Raw genomic sequence first — 20,412 nt, forward strand, 5'->3', positions numbered from 1 at the left:
TACAATCAAACACAGTTGGCGAATAGCACGTCTTGTCTTATACAATTAAAATATTATAATTCTACCGAAAATAAATACATCTAATAGTGCAATGAGAGTCATGCAAGCGTATTTGTTAATAACACGTACTATATGCGATGTCTCCCCAATTCATACATATATATATATATATATATATATTTATTTATTTATGGTGAGTCACCGATTCATACACATTGATGGTTTTTAAGAAAACATGCAAATAATATAAAAAGTAATGTTAGATAATAAACATCATCATTTTTTTTTTCTTAACGGTTTGTTTTGATATGATAGGTTGAACGACTAGGATCAAATGACAAAAGTTAAGTCATCATTATATATATATATATATATATATATATATATATATATATATATATATATTAAGAGCAAGTGGCGTATAACTGAAACCAGTACGATAACGGCGGACCGTCCATCGGGCAGCGTTTGATGGTGTGGATTTGCCGTCGGCCAAAGGTGGGCCTCGGCTCGTTCCTCTGCCAATCCCGTGAAATCATGTCGTGTGTCCATACCCTGAACGATTTAAAAGAGAAGCCGGAAAAAAACATAAAATAAAATCCCGTTCGCGGACACCACGATCTCCGTATGCCTCCTCTTTCCACGGCTCCGTGGGCCCCGCAAGTCAACATCACCACAATTTAAATGAGATCGACAGCGTGCGACCTTTCATCTGTCAGATGGACCGTCCAGAACGCCCCACTATCGTCGTTCCGAAAACAATAGCGTAGTGTGCGAGTTCGGCTTAACACCTAGAAAAGACTAAAAAGCCCCTATAGTTGCCTGCCTGACGGGGATAAAGACGTGGATGTTAATGTCATTTTGGGTCGAGACGGTGGTCGATACCCCGCTGTGCCCTTGGAAGGGGACCGCAACATCGACGGGCGATCTGTGGGTCCCCACTCTGAAGAGGAAGACAAAAGGCCTCTACCGCTCGCACGGGGGATGGATGCCCTCATCGGCTGCCACGTTTTGAGATCGACGGCTCTGATGAGGGAAGATTTTTTCCCGTCTGGTGTGGGAAAATTATATTATCACCCATATGTTCATCGGAATCTAGGCCGCCGATGCAGGGGTAGTTTTGGAATTGTATTGAGAATTTGAGGCCGCTGTTACTTGCGAGGAAAACGTTTCGCCCGGTGTTCCTCAAGCGACAAATCCCATAACAAACGGAAAATAATATTAATATGCTTTTATAAGTGAAAAAGGAAGCATTCTTAGCTTGTGTTCACCTTGTTTAACGTGATGTTTTTTATTAAAACAATTTTATTTGTTGTCTTTATGCTTTTAATTAAGAAGGTCCACTTACTTAACAGGAGCACGCCAAGTTTAGGTTGTGGATGAATGAGACGTACATTAGTCAACATTGTGTCTAGCGATGAACAACTCGACTCTTTAAAGCTCGGCCCGTGAACGAGTTTAAGCTGAGTCATTTGCTTAATGAGTCGAGCTCGAGTTCGTGAGTCGGCTCGTTCAAATATTCGAGTTGAGTTCGAGCTCAACATGTAATTACCGAGTCGAGCTCAAGCCTTGATCGACTTTGTCCAGCCTTAATCAAGTTGATAGAACTCAATACGTAACGATGAATATCAATTCTATTCAAATGAGTTTGTCGAGTCTTAATCGACTCGAGCTCGAGCTCAACACGTAACTACCAGTCGAGCTCTAGTTGCTTCTGTCGAGCTATTTTTAAGTTCAAGTCGAGTCAAACTCCACGTTTCATTAGTCAAGCCGAGCTGGGTTAGTGTTCACCCCTAATTGTGTCCGCTTTCCACCTAAATCATAAATCATGAAGCAGTTTCATGTCTTTGGCGAATGTACCTCCAATGAAGTTGTACATCAGTTGCCTAACTTTCGCTTTGGATTCAAATTGAAGGCCTTTATGTCTTAACTCGTAAATGAAGAGCTTATTAACAATTGAACATGTACACTTCATTTAAGTGATGCCATATGCCTTTATTGAATCGTCTCTTAATAGATTTTTTTGTACTTTTTTATTCAGTTGAAGGAAATTTTCATTTGAAGGGTTACCATTTTTGTTATAGTTTATAAAAAATTCACATTTTCTATAGAATGAGGGCACGCAACTGTTGTCAAAGTGTGAGTTAACATGAAATAAACTACCATGATATTTTTTCCCTTTTTTTTGTATTTTTACCCTTGCCGTTAACTCTAGTTAAAATGTCAGTTAACATGAAATAGATCACATCAATTTTTTGTTATGCATGAAAATTAGGCCCAAAACTCGGGCTTTGTCCTGACCCGAGACCCGAAACCTGAGGTTGAGCCTGAACCAATTAAAATATTTTTTTTTAAATGTAAAATAAATTAATGATAATAAAATATATTATCATTATTAAGATAAAATAATATTAAATAATAAGACTTGTATTTAGGTTAGAAAAAGGTTGAAGTAGCAATAGAGATTTCCCTATTACCGAGCTATTTTATTTTATTATATAATTGATGTCCATCTCAGTCTTGTACTTGTTCGTATAGTGTATACTTTATTATACATGCATCATAATGCATTTAATTGGAGCACTTAATGAAACATAGTGATCAACCGCATTAAGCATTTAATGCACGCACTTGATATAGTACTATAATGATCCGGTCCTCTTTCCCAATAACTTTTATACGCATGTGGATTCGAGTCGGGTATAAACTTACATATCCATACTCAATCCGACCCGTTTGTTAAGTTTGGTCTAAACTAACACTTTCAAATAAGATCCGAATTCGATTTGAATGCGTTTGTAGAGGAAAAGAAGCCAACGTTTGCATTTAATCAGGTTGGATCTTGATAGAATTCGAGTTTGATATCAGGACGAAATTCATATTTGAATCATTGTCTTAAAATTTCGTAAAGAATTTGAATCCAGTAATTAAAGATTCAAATTTTTAGACTCTAATAATTTTTTGTGGCATGTCTGAATTTTCTTTTTCCTCACTTAGAAGAAATGAGTCACTTATGTTCATACAACATACTATTATTACTGCTTCTACAATTAAAAAGGAATTTGATAAGAGAAATCTTGTGTTCTTGGAGTACATGTTTCAAGAACACTATATTACCTTTCTATTAAACATAGTGTGATTTAGTTTAATTGTCAATGTATTATAAGAACATATGTTCAAATAATACAATATTTTTTTTTAATGTTTACTTAGCAGAAGGCCCTATCCTTTAGAGGTTGTTTTGAAGCTTGAGTGAGTGAACCTACAGTATACATTTCAACTCAAATATCATGTTTCATGTTGTTTATAACTTACACTGGAAAGTGACAGCGATCATGAGATTCGAACTTTGAACCCACACCCTCTTATGCAAGCAACTTTGACAACTTCATATATAGCTAAATACTAGACCAATTTACACTCGTAGAGGTAATTGGGTATAAAGGGGTCACTATCTCTTTTTTCTTTTTAATTAGTGGTTCTAGGGGTGATAACAGACTGAGCGGCAAAGTGCTCAGGTTCAAGTCTTGGAATTGTCACTGTCACGTCCAAATGTGTTTTATCTCTGGACCGTAAAACGTCCAAAAGCATACTCTATAAAAACCGAGAGAGTCAAGCATAGAGGGGGTCAATGGCCTCTCCGAAGATGGTGGAATGAACCATTCACCCGTAACAAGAAAAAAAAAAAAACCGATTTTCAAACACTAAAGTTGAACTATCCTGTTTTTTAATGCATCTAAATGTCTAAATCCACATATAATGTTTAATCTCATGGCAAATAGGTGTTACTGCATGTGTCGATGTAGTTTTAACTCCTGCCTAATAAGCTTGAATGTACCAATGGATCCGATTCAGATCAAATATTAAACCACACACACATCAAATCCAAATCGTTATTGGAAAATCACATCAAATCGTCGAGATTTGAAGACCATTAATATAAGATCCGAACTATCCACCTCCTCCAATGTTAAACCTTACATTTTCTCAATGTAACAAGGTAAAATAAAAATTTTAGTATGAATATTGGGTCTTACATAAGATTTATAGTTTGATCAACCATGGATTTTGTCATGGTTCTTTTGCCACATCGATAAAAACATGCCAATCAGGAGCGGAACCAAGGTAAGGTCGGCATAAGCCCTGGTCTCACCACAATTTTTTTTAAGTTCTCTATAAATTTTATATATATAAATTTTGAAAAATTAATATTTTGACGCTAGTTAAAATTAAAAAACTCTAATTCGAGCTCTCTCATAAATTTTTTTTTGGCTCTACGCCAAAACTGCCGTCTGAATCTGGATATAGCCTCCGATTTGGTTGCAATTTTAAGAATCCGAATTATATCGCATTATATTTTACTCATTCATTTTGGACTCTAATCCAAATATGTGGCCAATCGATTATCCGGATTCCAATAGAAGTGCATCCATTAGCTCATATCCTTCACAGTGCAACAATAGATAAAAACGGTAAATCAATTAAATAGAAAACAAAAAAGAATTCTGGCTTGGAGGAAAAGCATAAAATTTTAAAAAGGAAATTAGAGATACCAAATTGAATTTGTGACCGGAAGAACCGCTTCTTTTAAAACAAAAAAGGATATTTTTTGACAGTTATCTGGAGAAGATATATATTTCTTAAAAAATAATAAATGCTTTATGGAAAATATAAAGGCATTGTCGTATTATTACTGGAGTTAAATTAATACCTTAAAATTTTTCTTTTTTGAGATTATAGAATTTTCTCAACATAATACATGGAAATATTCCCGAAAGTGAAATTCATATGATTCTTTTACCGGGGAAGAGAGAGAGAGAAAGAGAGAGAGAGAGAGAGCTCAAGATCCGAAGAGAGTCAGGAGCTTTGCAGGTAAGCCTGCGATCAGAACGCTTTTAAAATGCATTTCACTCGTTTGCATAGAACCTTCGTTCCTCCTTCCTCTTCCATCCCTTTTTTTTTCTTTTTTTTTTTTTTACTGCGATTGATTTTTACCTTTTTACTGCGACTACTGTAGAGGAATTTTTTTTTTTTTTCACCGTGGTCCTGGACCGTGATTGGGTTCGCGCTGTATATCTCCGCCATTCTGCGCGCGTGTTCTCGGTCGGCCTATAAATTTCACGTCCTCAGGTGTTCTCGTCAGGTCAAGATCCATCTCTTTCAAGGTCTCTCCCAAGCCTTCTGCGCCTCCTCTTGCTTCAGTGTTCAGTCTTCTTCTGGAAGCCTTCTGCCTGGTCGTCGTGGAATCTCGCTGGGGTTCTGCATTTGCCGCCGTATAATTGAGAATCGCCTTGTTTTCCTCCGTCGGAAAATTAAATTCCGGCCGATGAGGGTTAATTTCTGGTGATCGGAATCAAGATTTGCTACTTCCTTTCCGTTTTTCCGGACTTCGTAGCAGGTTTTCATCTACATTTTCGATTTCCTTTGGCTTCTGTACGGCTCTTACCGACTATCCCCTTCCGATTCTTCTACTGTCGGTTTAGTAGTCGGTTTCTGTTATAAACACTAGATTTCCGTTGATTTCGTCCGAAGATCGGCTCCTTTTACGCATTTTAGCTAATGCATAGGGCCGTCGCTTTCTGACAACGGGCCCTGGTTCCTTTGGTTGCATGAACAGAGTAGTACTGGTTTTTAAGCAGAGCAATAGGAAATCCTAATGTTTTTGCCTGAAAATATGTTCCTTTCGACCGTTTTTGACAGCATCGAGTGCATATTTCGGCCTAAGAGCGCATGATCATGATCCAATTTTATGATTCTTTCCCACCTGGCCTGTTGTCAAATTTCCATTTATTGCTCCCTTCTGAAAACATCGATTTTCTTACGTTTTGGCTATAAACTTCCGTGCTTTTCCTCGAAATGCTCCTCCTGAACTTATTTATAACTCGGCCATACGGCATCTGGTGCTTCTGAGCTCTTCCTTCCTATATTGGTACTGGTTTTGTATCGTCCTTGTTGAGAAATTTGCCGTCTTTTCCTTAAACGGGACCATATTTCGTAACTTTGGCTATTAGTTGGAACTTGCTTGTTATTTTCTTCTTCATACTCTTATCTCGTTTCCTTAAATGTTGTGTACGAGCAGCCTCTGATATGCTGTCTTGTGCTTCAGTGTCTCCAGGAGCTTTGCAGGAAGTACCAGCCGAAGTCAGTGATTCCGGGTAACGAGTTTATGGCAAGGTCCGGCACCAGCCTTGCTTCCGCAGGCCTTTCTTCATAAATGCTGCTGATTTCGGACCTCCCTGAACAAGCAACTTCGCACCACAATTGCGTCTCTTCTTCTTCATCTCCTTCTCTCTCTCTCTCTCTCTCTCTCTCTCTCTCTCTCTCTCTCTCTCTGCGTGACATTGATTCTAGAAAAAGTAATCGGGAGCAGTTTTTGGTGGGCCTTGCGCTTCGATCCTGTGAGCTATACTGGTATTCTTTACTCCCTGGTCCCAGACCTACTCTGTTAAATATGGCGGGCAAGCTTCCCGGTTCCTCGTCTTCCAATAGAACCATTCTTTTGTCTTTTGTCCGCTTCTTCTATCTTTAATTTCAAATTGAAGGGGTCTTGAGCAGCATCGTTTGAAAAAAAACAGCGAGTTTTACACCTTCACCTTCTTCATCTTGTCCATGCTCGTCTTCCCTTTTGTTTCTCGTGGTTTTATCTCGCCAAGGTCGTCACAAGTTATACGGTTGTTCATTCTGATCGATCGCATCCCTAGTTGGTACCAACGACCTCCGAGCCCCTTAAGAAACAGCTTTCTGGCGGAACCATCCACCGATCTGTGCATTGTCAAATACTGGTTCGAGTCGCTTTCGAGAAGTTCGCCATATTAACCGAATGAACATGGCAACAGAGAGGCTGCGAATACCGGAATCCAAAGGCGGACATTCGGAGGAGAAACAGAGACCCCTGATGCTCAAGGATTTCTTGAACGATACTAGCCCGATTCACGTCACGAAGAACAGGCAGAATCACCATCCAACTTCGAAAGAATGTCGGACCACTGTGAAGTATCTTCTGGAAATGGAATCCAAGAGCAAGAAGAAAGCCCTCCAAGGCGTCGGCATTGTCTCCTCCCGACATGCTTCCTCCACCCGTTCTGCATTACGTAGGGCTTCGGAGGTCCTAGTCAAGCTTCTGCCCTTCTCAAGCGACACTCCATCTCAACAAGGACATGGTACCACCATCCGCCGGGTGCATAACGTCAACAAATTAGGCTCATTTCCACATAGGCTGCCTTCCGCGAGGGAATCCCGTGTCCCAAATGGAAGCCTTTCGCGAAGGCTGTCTGCTCTCCTGAGAAATATTTCTCGCCGACGCCATTACAACAAAAGACGGGCCGAAACCCCGGTCCGGGTTCGAGACATCGTGCGGTGGGCATCATTTGGGGACGAAGAAACAACGCCCTGCGAGTATAGTAACTCTCGAACCCCACTGCGAGAGGAAGCACATGTGCGGACCCATGATGGAACATCGGATTCTCTCTCGTCTTCACGGACAAGTAGCTATACGTGGTCCGAGTTCGGGCAGGAGAGCGACTGTGCATCGACATTGCAGTCCTCCAGCGGGAGTTCGGTGTGCTCTGAGGCTGACGTGATGAAGGACAAGATGCTTTTACTAAATTACCACGGCAAGGAGGAAGAAGAACAGGCGGTGGAGGAAATTTTACAGAAGGGATGCCGTGAGAGACCAACAGCCGACACCCCAGTTCGCCTACTTGAGCGTGATAGCGCCGGAGGGTTGGCAATGTCGGAAGGAGGATCTGATTCCCTCGATACAGCAGATACCTGCTGCGCCAACGAAGAGGAGGTGCGTTTTTCCACCGTGTTGAGCGGTTGCTTCTCCTGTTTACTTTTTTAATCTTCTATTACCTGGGTCCCCGTGCTCTCCGCCGTCTCCGTCGCCGGCTTTGGCATTTTAGGATCTCTCCGCACCTCCTGCGCTGTCCTACAGTTTTTAGAGTATCATCTTGATCGCTTTGCCCCTTCCCTCGCTTTCCTACTCCCGGGCTTTTGTTGGGTTTTAATTTTCTCCGCTCCCTCTTTTTTTCTCCTCTTATTGTTGGTCCGCTACTTAGTTTTATACATTATATTAGATATAGTTTTACACATTATATTAGATAAAGTAGGGAGAATCTCATTTGTGAAGCCCACTGATTGTTTTTAATTTTTTAATAATGGATGAAATATAGTAAAGGCAGTGTTTGGGAAAACTCTATCGGCGCTTTTCCCTGTTTATAAGTTTTTCAATTTAAAAACAATTTAGATATTCTAAGCTAACTATTTAAATAGTAAGACCTGTATCAGTTTTATATGATATCGGTAAGTGCTAGTAAGATACGTACTGACCGATGCGTTTCCATTAGGGTGCGACATTGATAACGTATGATAAAAGTAGTCTTCCGACAGTCTTTGAGTTTGCGCCTAGTTAGTCTTTTCGTGAGTACATTTGACGAGACTTACCAGTTACCACAGCCTACGTGATGGCTTGCGGTTTATTTGTTAAGCTTTTCTCTTCGTGGAACATTTATCGCGTTGAGGGAAGTGGAACAGAAACTGTGTTCCCCTGTCAAGCTCCTAATTCCGACAAGACCTCTCTGTTTATCATAAAGAAAAAAACAAAGATCTTCTTGAAAAGTTTTCAGGTAGATGCTTTTCACTTGTTGGGGGGTTTTGCTAAGCCTCTAATTGGAAAATTTTCAAAGATAATGTGTATTTGCAAATCATCCAAAAGTCAAGGGATCCACTTTGTAAATTTTTTGTGAAAAAATTGTCACCGTCTCGATGCCGAAAAACATGGGAATGTCACCTTTGACCCACAACAAAAGTGTCTCACGTCCAACCATTTTGCAGAAAGCACAGTTTACAATGGCCTTACGGTTTCGGTCAGCAAAGGCTATTTTTCTTCAAAACATAATTCTTCTGGAAACAGTAGGACGCGTCGACTGGTTCTAACAGAGTGTTTGGCAGTCGCAACACTAAAACTGGAGACTATAATTAGGTAAATTTATGAAACACCAAACGAGACACTCACACTGCAACCCAAAAAAATCAGATCTGAATTGGTCCCAATCTGCTTTTTGATCCACTGCTTTGCTTTATAGTGGTAGGAAAGATGAGTACTGCCATGTCATGATCAGCCTCAAAGTGCTATTAGATAAATTTCACCACTCAGACCGAACATCAACCATGCTATTGATGCGTCACTAGAGCTTGAAACATGGTGAGTACTAAATGGTAGTGCTTGACTGCTTGTGCATGTACACTGGAATGTACTGTCGTTGTCAACTTGACTAGTGAATCTCAACCAAGCCCTGTGAAGTGGACTTCCGACCAGTCCCAGCATCGAGTACATCTCACGAACAAAATGCTCTGATGGACTGTGACCTCAACCATCTCTCGCTAGGCCTGGAATCTCAGGGAGTTGATTGTGTTGTGGTAAAAGTATTTGTAGGTCTTGCCTGGTCAATTTAGTCTTGGCTTGTCCAAGCGGCACCCGTACACAAAGTCACAGATAAGCATGGGGGCCCACGCATGGAAACTTCTTCCACCCGTTCATAGAAACTGAGCGTCTCGATTTATTTTATTAAGGTTGCTGTTTGTGCCATTACTTCTTAGATCTAGTAGGCCACTAGCACAAATAATGTTTTTTAGTTCTTGGGTATTTTTTCAAAGTTTTACTTGTTTCTTTAGTGGGTTGACAGATTAACGACTGGAATTAAAAAAAATTGTATCGTTTCTCTTGCACTAAGAAAGACGCCAAGGCACTGATTCGGTGATTAATTTTCTCTTGGATGAGCTCGTCTTTTTTGCACCTTTAAGTTTTTTAGCCAATAGGTCCACCGTTCTGAAAAGAGTGAAGGAAATGCCACAGATAACTTTTGAGCTGCCCGATTCGATTTCATTATGCCACTTGTTGACTGCAGCAAATGAAATTAAACCAATGTTAAATTCAAAGTTTACTTTGCTGCTCAATTGCGACTTTTGTTTTGCTCATATTGTTTTTGCTTAACAAATGCCTCGACTCGAGATCGATACTCACTGTAGTTTCTTGAACCAGCAGGCTGATATCCAACGGCTCGAGCATGGGGGTGATGGACTCACTGGACGCATTAACGCTGAGGGGCATGAGAAAGAACTGTTTAGCCCAATTTCTATTCTTGACTTCTCATTTGAAGATGATGTCATGGCAGCACCTTTCGAGGAGGGCCTTGCAAATAGAAGAAGTAAGTTCTGAATTTTAAAATTTTAACCCACGCTTCGCCCGTCTTAAGTTTTATTTGGTTTACGCGAGGTATGTAAATTAGATTCTCGTCGCTCTAGTTACTGCGTCTTTACTAGAGCACTTGTGTTCTTTTCTTTAGTTTTACTTTCCATTTTGAGCAGTGTCAGATCCTTTATTTCTAGACCAGAAACAAAGAGAACCCGTTATATGCAAGACACGCATGCATCCTTAGGAGGTTAAGCTTGTCCAGACACCGTGCTACTTAATGTGCATATGGCTTCCTCGGATCAGAACTAATTTGATTGGCTTGACTGGAAGAACATCTAATATTTGTTTACTGAAAGAAAATTTTGTTCGTTGACTAAAAGCCTTAAATATGCGTGAAACACGACATATATCTAGCAATAACCCATAAAAGAACAAGATCTGGGACTTAGGTCTTTCAATTTAAATTCGACACACAAATTCCATCATCATTACCTAAAATTACAAGTAAACAAAACACCCAGAACTTGTGTTCTCTATTGCTTCTATGTGTTCCTTGAGTTCTCTGGGAACAAGCTTAACGAGAGGGTGGGGGCTATAAGTTTCAGTCCTTATTGCTTAGGAAGTCCAGCAGATAACTAAGAAAATGTTTTGGAGCAAATACATGGAAGGAATTGGTCTTTTACACTATGGGCTTGTTCAATCTCGTGAATCTTGCAGAAGCCTTGAGAGAAATAGGGGCTCATGTGAGTAGGTTAAGGGGTCGTGTTGTGGACTGAGTCCAAATTAAGGATAAGATGGGCCATATTTCAGGTGGAATGGTAAAAAGCTTAGAAGTGTCCAACACCCATGAATACTTTTGCCTGGGAATTTCAGAAACAAGATCAATTAGTCTCCAATCTGCTTCGTGTACCATAGTCACGATATTCTTTTTCGCATAGAGTATTGTTGATGTGATTTTCCCTACCCGCATCTGATTCTGGAAATGAATAAAATTTACTCATGAATTTGGTAATGTATACTTTGACATGATAATATCTGTTCTTTATACGTCCATCTTGAAGCCAGGGGGAAAAATAGAAACCTGCCAATGAGCAGCTAGCTTTTTGGTAGGAAGGGGGGTGCATAGGGAAAGGGTGAAACAAGAACAGGGGTAACTCGTGAACTCTAGGAAAGGTGGAAACCTTCACTCTTAAGGTCATCGTGCTGATGTCGCCAAGCTACTGAGATTAATGTGTGCATCTCTGAGCTTAATGAAACAGTAACTACTGAAAAGGATTTGATGCACATCTTTTAGCATCGTACAGAGATTTGCAATGATCTGTCATTTTGGTCAGGGTTTTGATTTTTGTTAAGCCTCCACCATGTTGTAGAAATAGATCTCCAAATTTCTGATATCTTGTTAATTGACGTTCTTCATCCAAATGGCTTCGTATTAGTGATTGCAGTGCTGTCTATGATAGTCCAGAATCCAGATGTAGGTACGACTTAAGGTGTCTGCTTGTTTGGCTAGTCACTGAATCTTGCTTATTCATGAATTTAGCTATTTTTCTATTGTATTTCTTTTGTATCTGTGCGTCAGTCCTAGCCAATGATAATGTCTGTTGATCAGGAACCAAGCGGCAGCTGCTGCAGAAGATTGGCCGGCATGAAACTCTTATTCAGCTTGATCCAGTTGACCTGCAGAAAAGCTTTGCGTCATCAAGGTTGGAGATTTTGGATGAACATCCTGAAAATTTCGCCAACTATCATGACAGCAGCAACGGGCATGACCTAAATGATGTAAAAACAGAAGATGTGGAGGAATGCATAAAGGAGATACTGAACGAGTTCTTGGATGCACCAACGAAGAGGCAATGGGGATCTTTTGAACTGCTTGTTATTGACATCTTGAGGGAAGAATTAAGCATTGGAAGTAAACTCGATGAAGAAGATTTGGTGAAAATTTCTAGTGAACGACTAAAAGAATGGTTTCTTCTGGAAAATCAGATAGAGGAGAGCAGGGAATTATGCGTGAAGGAAATGGAAGTGACTGAAGATTGGAGGAAATTTATGATGGAAAAAGAAGAAATGGTTTTGGAAATGGAGGTCACTGTTTTAAGAAGTTTGGTCGATGAGCTATTGCTGGACCTCATGGATTGAGCTCAGGTGAACCATGATTCTGCAGTTTGCACTGCCTTGACCACCATGTCCTCCATCTGTCTGCATGACATCATGGTGCTAAAGTACCAGACTGCAACAACAACTAGCCAGATCCTGCGCCATTGAACATCTCTTATATACACTCAACACAGTTCAGTTGTCATCAGAATATGGTCTGCTAGCTAAAGCAGCATCTGTAATCACGTTTCTGTTAGATCTTCAAAAGGTTGTACATACTTGGGGGTCTCATTTGTAAGCTGCAATTTTCCCCTACTCACAACTAAACCTTAGGTTTGCTTTCAAGTAGTGCTCTAACAAGGGTCATGTGACTCATGTGATGTCATTTGTATGTGTTTAATCGAACTTCTGCTGGAGAAGGTGTATGCCAAACAAGGATGCAGTCATCCTCAAAAGGGTTGGTGCAATGGATGAGAAAGAGGCTAATAAGCGGGGAGAGTGTTCATCAGGACATCAACTTTCTATCCTGCAAAAGAGAGGATTGATACGAAATTTGAAATATAGCAGAGACATCATCTCGATGCACCGAAAGAAGGCCTAGTACCTTAGAAGGATGACGGGAATGATGGAGGCTTCGGGTCTCTTTTTGGGTAGTAGGATGAAATATTCTTCTTGCTCACCTCAAATAAGAATTTGACAAGGTAGTAGCCAGTCACAGCACATTGGCCTCACAATCTTACAAAAGATGAATCAGCATGAAATATGCATGGTCTTGCCTTAATAAGCATTCTAACATCTTCAACAATATGCAATTTCATCTATAAGAATATCTCAACAGATACGCTTACTTCATTCAATCAAGTGATGAGGTATCATCCACACAATCAACCTCATTCAATTCTTGCCATGAAAAGTAGATGCTCCCCTGAAATATGGATGGTTCAGATCAAACTGCGAAGAGGGGGTTCATGCCTTGCTCACTGAGGACAAATCCCACCCGACTGTGGCACGTCAAAAGTTTTATTGGAAAAATGAAAAATCATATTGTGATTACTTAAAAATTTCATGGAGTGCTCTCATTAAACCTAAGCTGGTGACCGAGTGCTCGATTTTGATTGTAGTGAGTGCTTTTTTTTTTTTTTTGTCGTTATAAATGGGATGCACTCCATCTTATTGAGGAGCCGGGACTGTTCACTCCAGATCATACTCGTGCCGGAGAAGAACTATTGAAGAGAGCGGCGGCGCTCGTCGGCGGAGGAGCGGCTGCCGTCCGTCGATGGTTCCCGAGAGAGAAAGGGCGAGGGGAGGAAAACGCGTTTCCCTCCGTCGGGGAAGCGTTTCCGGATCGGTGGAGCGGGTCCGACTGATTTGCCCGTCCTACCAGACCCAGCTCCTCTTAGCAAATCAAACGCAGGGATTGGCGCTCTGTCCACGTCCGAGACAAACGGGGCGGTGGGTTCGAACAGTTCTGTTTCAAGTAATTTGTCACAAGCGACGGGGGGTGTTATTGTCATTGTGGTATGGGTTCCTTCTCTGGGACGACAGATTCTAGTGACTATGAAAGCCCCTTTTCCCTCGCAATCTCGTTCCCGTTCGACTCGGTCCCTCCCCTCTCCTGTTCCCTTGGGTAGGTAATGTCTTGTCAAAATTTAAATTCTCACATATCTTCACCTTATTCGAATTTGTTCCGTTCGTCGGTTTTTTCCATTACGAGCATATGAGGCCCAGAGAGAAAACCGCGAAGTTTTGCGCTTGTCTGAAGGATTTCCATCTCTGTTTTGAAATCACAAGCGGAGCTAGCTCTGCTTTCAGTTCTGTTAACGTCTTTTTCACTTTTTTTTTTAATTCTTCTGAATTACTTTTCATTGTTTACTATCCCAAATCTCTGGATTATTGGAACAGAATGGATGATTTTCTTTCTCCCTTTTATGGCTTGTAGCAATTAACAAAGTGGGAAGTAGGGATTTCGAGCTGCTAGTGGGAGGTCGAATCAGAATGTGGCGAAAAGAAGAATAGGCAGCTGAAGGTGGAGGAGGACGAATTTGGTTGGGGAAACTTGGTTTCTGTTATGCGAATTCTATGGAGGGAGGGACAGACAGTGGGAGTGGATTTTTTGTCAGGCAGGACGAAAGCGTGTCCCTTGCATGGTCGTGGATCCTCGAAACCCTGGCTGATAGCAAGCAGGTTGATGTTTCCTTGCTTAAAGGCAAGTCGTGTTTTTAACCTCTTCTCCTTTTATTTATTTCTTTGCTTCTTCCGTTTATTTTTTCCAGTTTTATCTGCGTTTTTCGTGCGTTCAAATCTTTACTTGTCGATAGGATTTTGTGCGACTTGTTATTTCCTTCTTTATTTGTTCTAATTCAAGGCTCCTATCTTGAAATGTAAACATTTTGCACGCAAATTGAATTGAATTATGGTTGCAGCTTTGGTTTCTAGGATTCGGGGATTCGGTGGCAAATTGTTTGACAATGCCAGGGAAAGGATTTCTTTGAGATGCTTGGAGGAAATATTGGATTCAAGATCGTCAAATTTGGGTTGTGACCATTCTGTGAGTCCGATTTCATATTTGGACAGAATTGGTCCCTCTGAACGATGTGAAGATGCTTTTCTTCGATTATCCAAAGCGGTAAAACTAAATCCAATGCTTCCATTCTTTCTTTTTCTTCCATGTGGGTATTCGGAATGTTTGATTGTGGTAGTGGTTTAAGGGTCTAGCATAATCTTGCTTGCTTAGAATGGTTCATGTTTTCATCCTTTTCTAATTATGGTATGTGTGGGGTGAAAAGATAATGATGTCATGGTCCCGTGGACCAGTTTTTCTCTACATATTTATTAAGTGAAGGAAAGTATTTGGCTACTTGCCATTATTTGAGCTATTATATATAATTGTGACTATTATCGTGTAACGAACTCCATTCTTCTGATTGTCTTTCGGTTTTTCTGCTACACACCTCAGCACCCTTGACTTATCTTGAACTTAAGACCTTATGCAGTTTCACTCTAGGCTGCTTTTTCAAAATGTGTGCTTTTGATTTGCAATAGGTTGAATGGTGAAGTTGGCACTTGGCATCTCGTTTGTTCTTAAGTTAAGTACCAGTTCATCTCTGCTAAAGGTGAAAGAGTGTCTTGTCAATCAAATTCAAACATCTCTGGGTTTGTTTTGGATGTCTGCTGGTTGTGTGAAGAAACTGTAGCATGTGAAACTCTCCTACTCCATAAACAAACCCAGAGCTGAATGTTGTATTATCATCTGCCAAACTAGTTTGCCTATCTTATTTGCATGTAAGCTCCTTTCATAATTTTTTTTAGCATTCATTGTGTGGGTATTTTCAAATGATTTAGAGGTTAGAAGTTAATGTTAGTTGTTACAAGCAATGCTGTAAACCAGCGCATCGTAACGTGTATTGGTCGGACCGACCTTATCGTAACGTATTGTAAGCATATAGCAAACATATCTTAAAATTTTCTTCTAATTCATAGAAAATAAAAAAAATCAAGAAAAAGAGAGAAAAATTCAGAAAAATCTTGAAAAATAAAGAAAAATATGTTCTATATAAAAAAACTCATTAGACACATAATGAACGTTCATGATTTATCATTCATGAGTAACGACACATTAATAAAATAAAGTCTAAGCTTTAAAGTATTTTACATCACATCAATACATATAATCCATAGTTGTTGACTGTCAAATGAGAACTGAAATAATGTTTATGATTAAATAACATCATGATTATTATTGATCGATACAATAATCATTATCTTTTTCATCTTTATCCTCATCCCTTCACACTGGTGATTTCTCCCTTAAGACAATGATTTTTTTGGCAATTTCTTTTTCAAATGGTGAAAACTCACCCTCCCACAACTCTTAGAAGTATTGAAAATGAAACGTGAGGAATGTTTTGAAAAAATCTCAACAAAACTGTGGGCATCAGTCCCCAATCTGAAAAATAGAGACTTTGCTGGGTGAGTTATGACTTACTGGGTTTATGTGCAATGAAATATCTATAAAATGCAAAAAACTTCAATAATAAGTTGGCTACAAATACATTATTAGTATATTCATAGGTATCTTCTGTGTAATACCATACAAATTTGATAGCATATATGTATATTTACAATTATGCACAATTTTTCACATCATTTGACGTCATTTACATAAGTGACTCAACTCAACTACACCAACCTGTTACTCGGCTTACTTGACCCAAACTAGGATGACTTCACCTGGTTGTTCCATGACTCGGCCAGATGATGTCAATTTTTGGTTTTTTCATTTCTTTAGACCAGGTTGAGGACTGCGTCACCAAGTCATCCGAGTAAACTTGGTTGACTCACCATGTTTTAAAAACTGGATATGCAATTTTGAAATTTCACAAAAATTCTGATTGTTGGATGCCGGCAATATTTATCTGAAAACTAGATCAAGGCACTTTTATTTTTTGTCATTCATTTTGAATAAAATGATTCCTTATGTAATTTGCTTTTTTGCCTCTTTTGGTAAGCAAGTTAGTAGGGGCGTGGCAAACACGTGAATATCTTCTAAGCGATACTTCGTAGACACTGGAAACTTGACCTAGGCATCATAGTTCTAACTCAATTCTAAGATAATAAAATATCCAATTTTCATGTATTTATATGTTCATTGTATCATTTTAATCATTTTTCCCTGTTCATTTCTCATCCAGTTCTTTTTTTATCACTCTTCTAGCAGTTTTTTTGTGTGTTATAGTTTAATTCTATGTTATCGTAATTCTTGCTTCTGAAGAATTTTAAGATTCCTTGTTTTTTGCTTTCCACTTTCTATATTTTTTACTTGTTTGCTTCCTTGCACTACGCCACTACCTTAGTTTGGATTGTAGCCAATAATGACAAAGACAGACATATTCCCAACATAAATTGAACATCTAAAATGCATGAGTTATATCATCAGATCTTGATTTTCATACAAACCTCCTGTTTGTTTCTGCACCCCTACCTCTCTCCATAAAGCTCTTATTTTGTACTTGATTTATATCCTCTTTTCCAAATTTTTCTACTCTTTAGGATTATCATGCAAACTAGATCTGGTCAGCTTTCAAAATTTATGAGACGAGGAGTACATATGTATCGAAGCGGGATTTTATGCCAGGACTTTTTTTGAAGTTTTTTCCTGTATTCAATTCATGTGCTGATCACTATGCCATTGTTGGCTGGATGGAAAATGGTTGTTCAGGTACTACTTATACGGAGTGCTTGTCTGATTGACAGGTCTACTGTGGGCCTCTACAAACTGGTTAAAGTTATTGAGAATGATCATGGGAATTTAACAAACTTGAAGATTTATTGAGAGGCTTAGGCTTTTGGATACTATTCATTTGCACTAGATATATTACCTAGAAATTGCAAGGTTCAATTTTGTGGTTTAATTGGCATTTTTCTTGTTTCACTTATGGCTGAGAGGTAATTTTCTGAAAAATTCAGGTACATTCTACGGCTAATAGCCAAAAGCAGTTGGAGCTGCTCAGACATGATGTACAGCAAAGAAGAACTTCCCTTGGTAAACCTCCTCTGGAGAAGGTAGTGTGACATTATTAGCTAGCCTATTTCTGATTTTTGAGGCTGGTAGCTGAAAGATAATGCACACACACACACTCTCTCTCTCTCTCTCTCTCATATCTTTGCACACATGGCAAACTTTTTTAATCACCTGTGAATTCTGGAATTTCTTTTCTTTTCTAACTTCAGCATCTGCTTTCTCAGATTTTGGAAGGTGTTTCGGACAGAGAAAATGAAAGCCAAGTGAGCAATCGGGGAGATCCCACAAGCACTGATGGACCTAGACCCTCAAAAAGGTGTAAAAGGACATGTGTTCAGCTCTTGAAGGAGCTTGCTGCTGGATCAATTCCTGATGCCAGGCATGATGTTTCTTCAGAAACGGAGGAACTTGGGCCTTCTGAAAGGTGTCAAACCTTTGACGTCCATGATATCCAGCTCCCAAAGGAGAATAATGATGCACCAGTTTCTTGTGCAGAGCTTGATGTACCACAAACTAGAGAGCAGTCCAATCAACAGGGCATATGCCATGGTGATAAAGCCAGAACTAGGAAGGCCCATTTTCTTGAATCGGACACTACAGTGATGCATAAAGAGGACCAGTTGTCCCATAGAGAGAAGCACAAAGCTCCTGCCCCTCAAAGCCAAAAATCTGTTGACGATGCCTCCACCAATGATGTATTTGCTCATGAGGTTTCTCATGGTAATGGCATAATACCAGAAACATCAAGAAGCAGCGGTGGGTTTTCTGATGCCGTCCCTGTTCTGAGCCAACGTGTTGGCCAAAATGAAGGCTTGCATGCTGGGACAAGCACGTTACCAAGTTTTGGAGGCCCCGTTGATCATGCCTCTCTTACTGTTGGGAGTGAACAAGGATTTTGCATCAAGTGCAATGAAGGTGGAAACTTGCTTTCTTGTGATAGTATAGGATGTCCAATTTTGGTACATGACTCATGCTTGGGTTCATCTGCAAGTTTTGACAACAGTGGCAAATTCTACTGTCCATACTGCTTATACAGGCTTGCTGCAGCTGCATACAGAGAAGCAAAGGAGAAAGTTTCACTAGCCCGAAAAGCATTATTATCTTTCATGAGGACAGATCTGACAGATAGGCAACTAGAAGAGGGACCTACGCACAGGGTTAAAGCACATTCTGCCCATTCTCAAGAGGCACTAGCAAATCACGTTGGTTGCTCTGATGAGAATGGTGAAATTAAGCAACAGCGAGCAGATTGCCTGCTTCCTAAAGATGTCCGCTGTAGTGATGGAAGATCATTCTGTGAAGGGGCAGAAAATGGTGACAATGATCAATTTGCACTAAATGGCAAAAAAGAAACTAAATGTCCAGAACAGACAGACAGGTCTCTTGATGATGCAGACAAGACTGAAGAAAATACTGTTGAAAGCCAAAAGAAAGACAGTGAATCCCCCTCCAGTACACTCAGGGTATCTCGTAGAAGACCAGCTAAGCGCTAGTAAGTTCGGATGACATTCTCTATATATGCGTATCATCTTAGCATGTTAAAACTTGTACTATGGCCTATATCAAAAAAATTCTTTTACCAAATAGTGGGTCTTGGATACTTGGAAAACTCTGCTTATATATGTATTTTCTGGATTTTCTCTTGCAGTGCAAACAGCATGTTTCCTTATTTGAGGCGAAAGAAACTCCCATGGACCAAAGAAGAGGAAGACGCTTTGAAGGTATGCCACTACATAAATTACTTAAATCTTTTCTTAAGCTTATCACATCGGGTAACTCAGGTTTATCTTCTTGTAATTTTACTATGTTTGGCATTTCATACTTTTTTGTGTTGGGTTTACAGCAATCCATGTGTGTTTTTGAGTTAGCTTGGTGCCTGGTGGTTTACTTTGTTTAGGTTGTGGACAGTCCGCTCTTTTGTTCTCTGCCTTCCGATTTTGCTGTTAATGGTTATGGGTGTTCTGCACTTCCCATGTAGCTGATTGCATGGATTCATGCTTTACTGATGCAGGAAGGAGTGAGGAAATTTCCTGCAGTAGCAGGCAATGGCTATCCATGGACTAGGATCTTGGAATATGGTCGTCATGTATATCATAAAACACGAACACCTATAGACCTGAAGGACAAATGGAGGAACATTCAGCGTCGGGATCTCCCTAAGCAAAGGTGATGGCTCACAACCTTCAGTTAAGTATCGCCTGTAAAGGTAATTTGTTGTATGGTTTCTTCAATTATTGTAAGTTAATGGAAACATTTGAGATCTCATGGTCCCAATGCCCTCCTGATGCGCGAGTTCAGCTATGAAAGGCTTTCTCTCTCTTTGAAGGGTCTCTTCTCTATAGCACTTAAAGTTTTTGTGAGCACAATAGATATGGGCATATGGCAGTGGAACTGGTGGTTATGGAGATTGAGGAATGGGTCAGGAAGGTTAAAGAACTCCGCGCCGACGATGGATTCTGCCTTTCTGACTTGTTTATCATGCATGTAGCCGCCATTCACCTGATTAATGGCTCTGGAATTTGGACTTGAGATATCATTAAATGAGGTGGAAGGAAACTGGAAAAGGGTACAACTACATAAGGAACTAACTAATTGGTTA

The 20,412-nt window shown here is 39.9% G+C and overlaps 2 protein-coding genes across 5 annotated transcripts; both read left to right on the forward strand.

The window, feature by feature from the left end:
* Positions 1-5,131: 5,131 nt before the first annotated feature.
* LOC126409188 (uncharacterized) lies at positions 5,132-12,607 on the forward strand. 2 transcript variants are annotated; one of them, XM_031626487.2, is made up of 4 exons: positions 5,132-5,398; positions 6,107-7,792; positions 10,043-10,208; positions 11,805-12,607. In XM_031626487.2, exons 2-4 carry the CDS (start codon positions 6,821-6,823, stop codon positions 12,332-12,334), a joined length of 1,668 nt encoding a protein of 555 aa, XP_031482347.1. In that variant the 5' UTR covers positions 5,132-5,398; positions 6,107-6,820; the 3' UTR covers positions 12,335-12,607. The 2 variants fall into 2 exon arrangements, with proteins under 2 accessions (XP_031482347.1, XP_049931467.1); XM_050075510.1 differs by having other exon boundaries at positions 5,133-5,398; positions 10,046-10,208.
* An 821-nt stretch (positions 12,608-13,428) lies between these two features.
* Positions 13,429-20,202, forward strand: LOC116247863 (uncharacterized). Of its 3 annotated transcripts, none has more exons than XM_031620251.2 (7): positions 13,429-13,923; positions 14,232-14,498; positions 14,716-14,918; positions 17,759-17,854; positions 18,038-19,305; positions 19,462-19,534; positions 19,825-20,202. In XM_031620251.2, exons 2-7 carry the CDS (start codon positions 14,372-14,374, stop codon positions 19,981-19,983), a joined length of 1,926 nt encoding a protein of 641 aa, XP_031476111.1. In that variant the 5' UTR covers positions 13,429-13,923; positions 14,232-14,371; the 3' UTR covers positions 19,984-20,202. The 3 variants fall into 3 exon arrangements, with proteins under 3 accessions (XP_031476111.1, XP_031476122.1, XP_031476130.1); XM_031620262.2 differs by having other exon boundaries at positions 13,429-13,919; XM_031620270.2 differs by lacking the exon at positions 13,429-13,923 and adding an exon at positions 13,964-14,103.
* The last annotated feature ends 210 nt before the right edge of the window (positions 20,203-20,412 follow it).

This window comes from Nymphaea colorata, chromosome 1, assembly GCF_008831285.2.
Source record: "Nymphaea colorata isolate Beijing-Zhang1983 chromosome 1, ASM883128v2, whole genome shotgun sequence".
In the NCBI taxonomy this organism is placed as follows: Eukaryota; Viridiplantae; Streptophyta; class Magnoliopsida; order Nymphaeales; family Nymphaeaceae; genus Nymphaea; species Nymphaea colorata.

Excerpts from the sequence above, each read along its gene's own strand:
- LOC126409188 (XM_031626487.2), top strand. The coding sequence starts at position 6,821 with ATGAACATGGCAACAGAGAGGCTGCGAATACCGGAATCCAAAGGCGGA. Across the intron at positions 7,793-10,042 it reads GCTGCGCCAACGAAGAGGAG|CAGGCTGATATCCAACGGCT; the intron begins GTGCGTTTTTCC and ends TTCTTGAACCAG. Across the intron at positions 10,209-11,804 it reads GGGCCTTGCAAATAGAAGAA|GAACCAAGCGGCAGCTGCTG; the intron begins GTAAGTTCTGAA and ends TCTGTTGATCAG.
- LOC116247863 (XM_031620251.2), top strand. The coding sequence starts at position 14,372 with ATGGAGGGAGGGACAGACAGTGGGAGTGGATTTTTTGTCAGGCAGGAC. Across the intron at positions 17,855-18,037 it reads GTAAACCTCCTCTGGAGAAG|ATTTTGGAAGGTGTTTCGGA; the intron begins GTAGTGTGACAT and ends CTGCTTTCTCAG. Across the intron at positions 19,306-19,461 it reads AGAAGACCAGCTAAGCGCTA|TGCAAACAGCATGTTTCCTT; the intron begins GTAAGTTCGGAT and ends TTTCTCTTGCAG.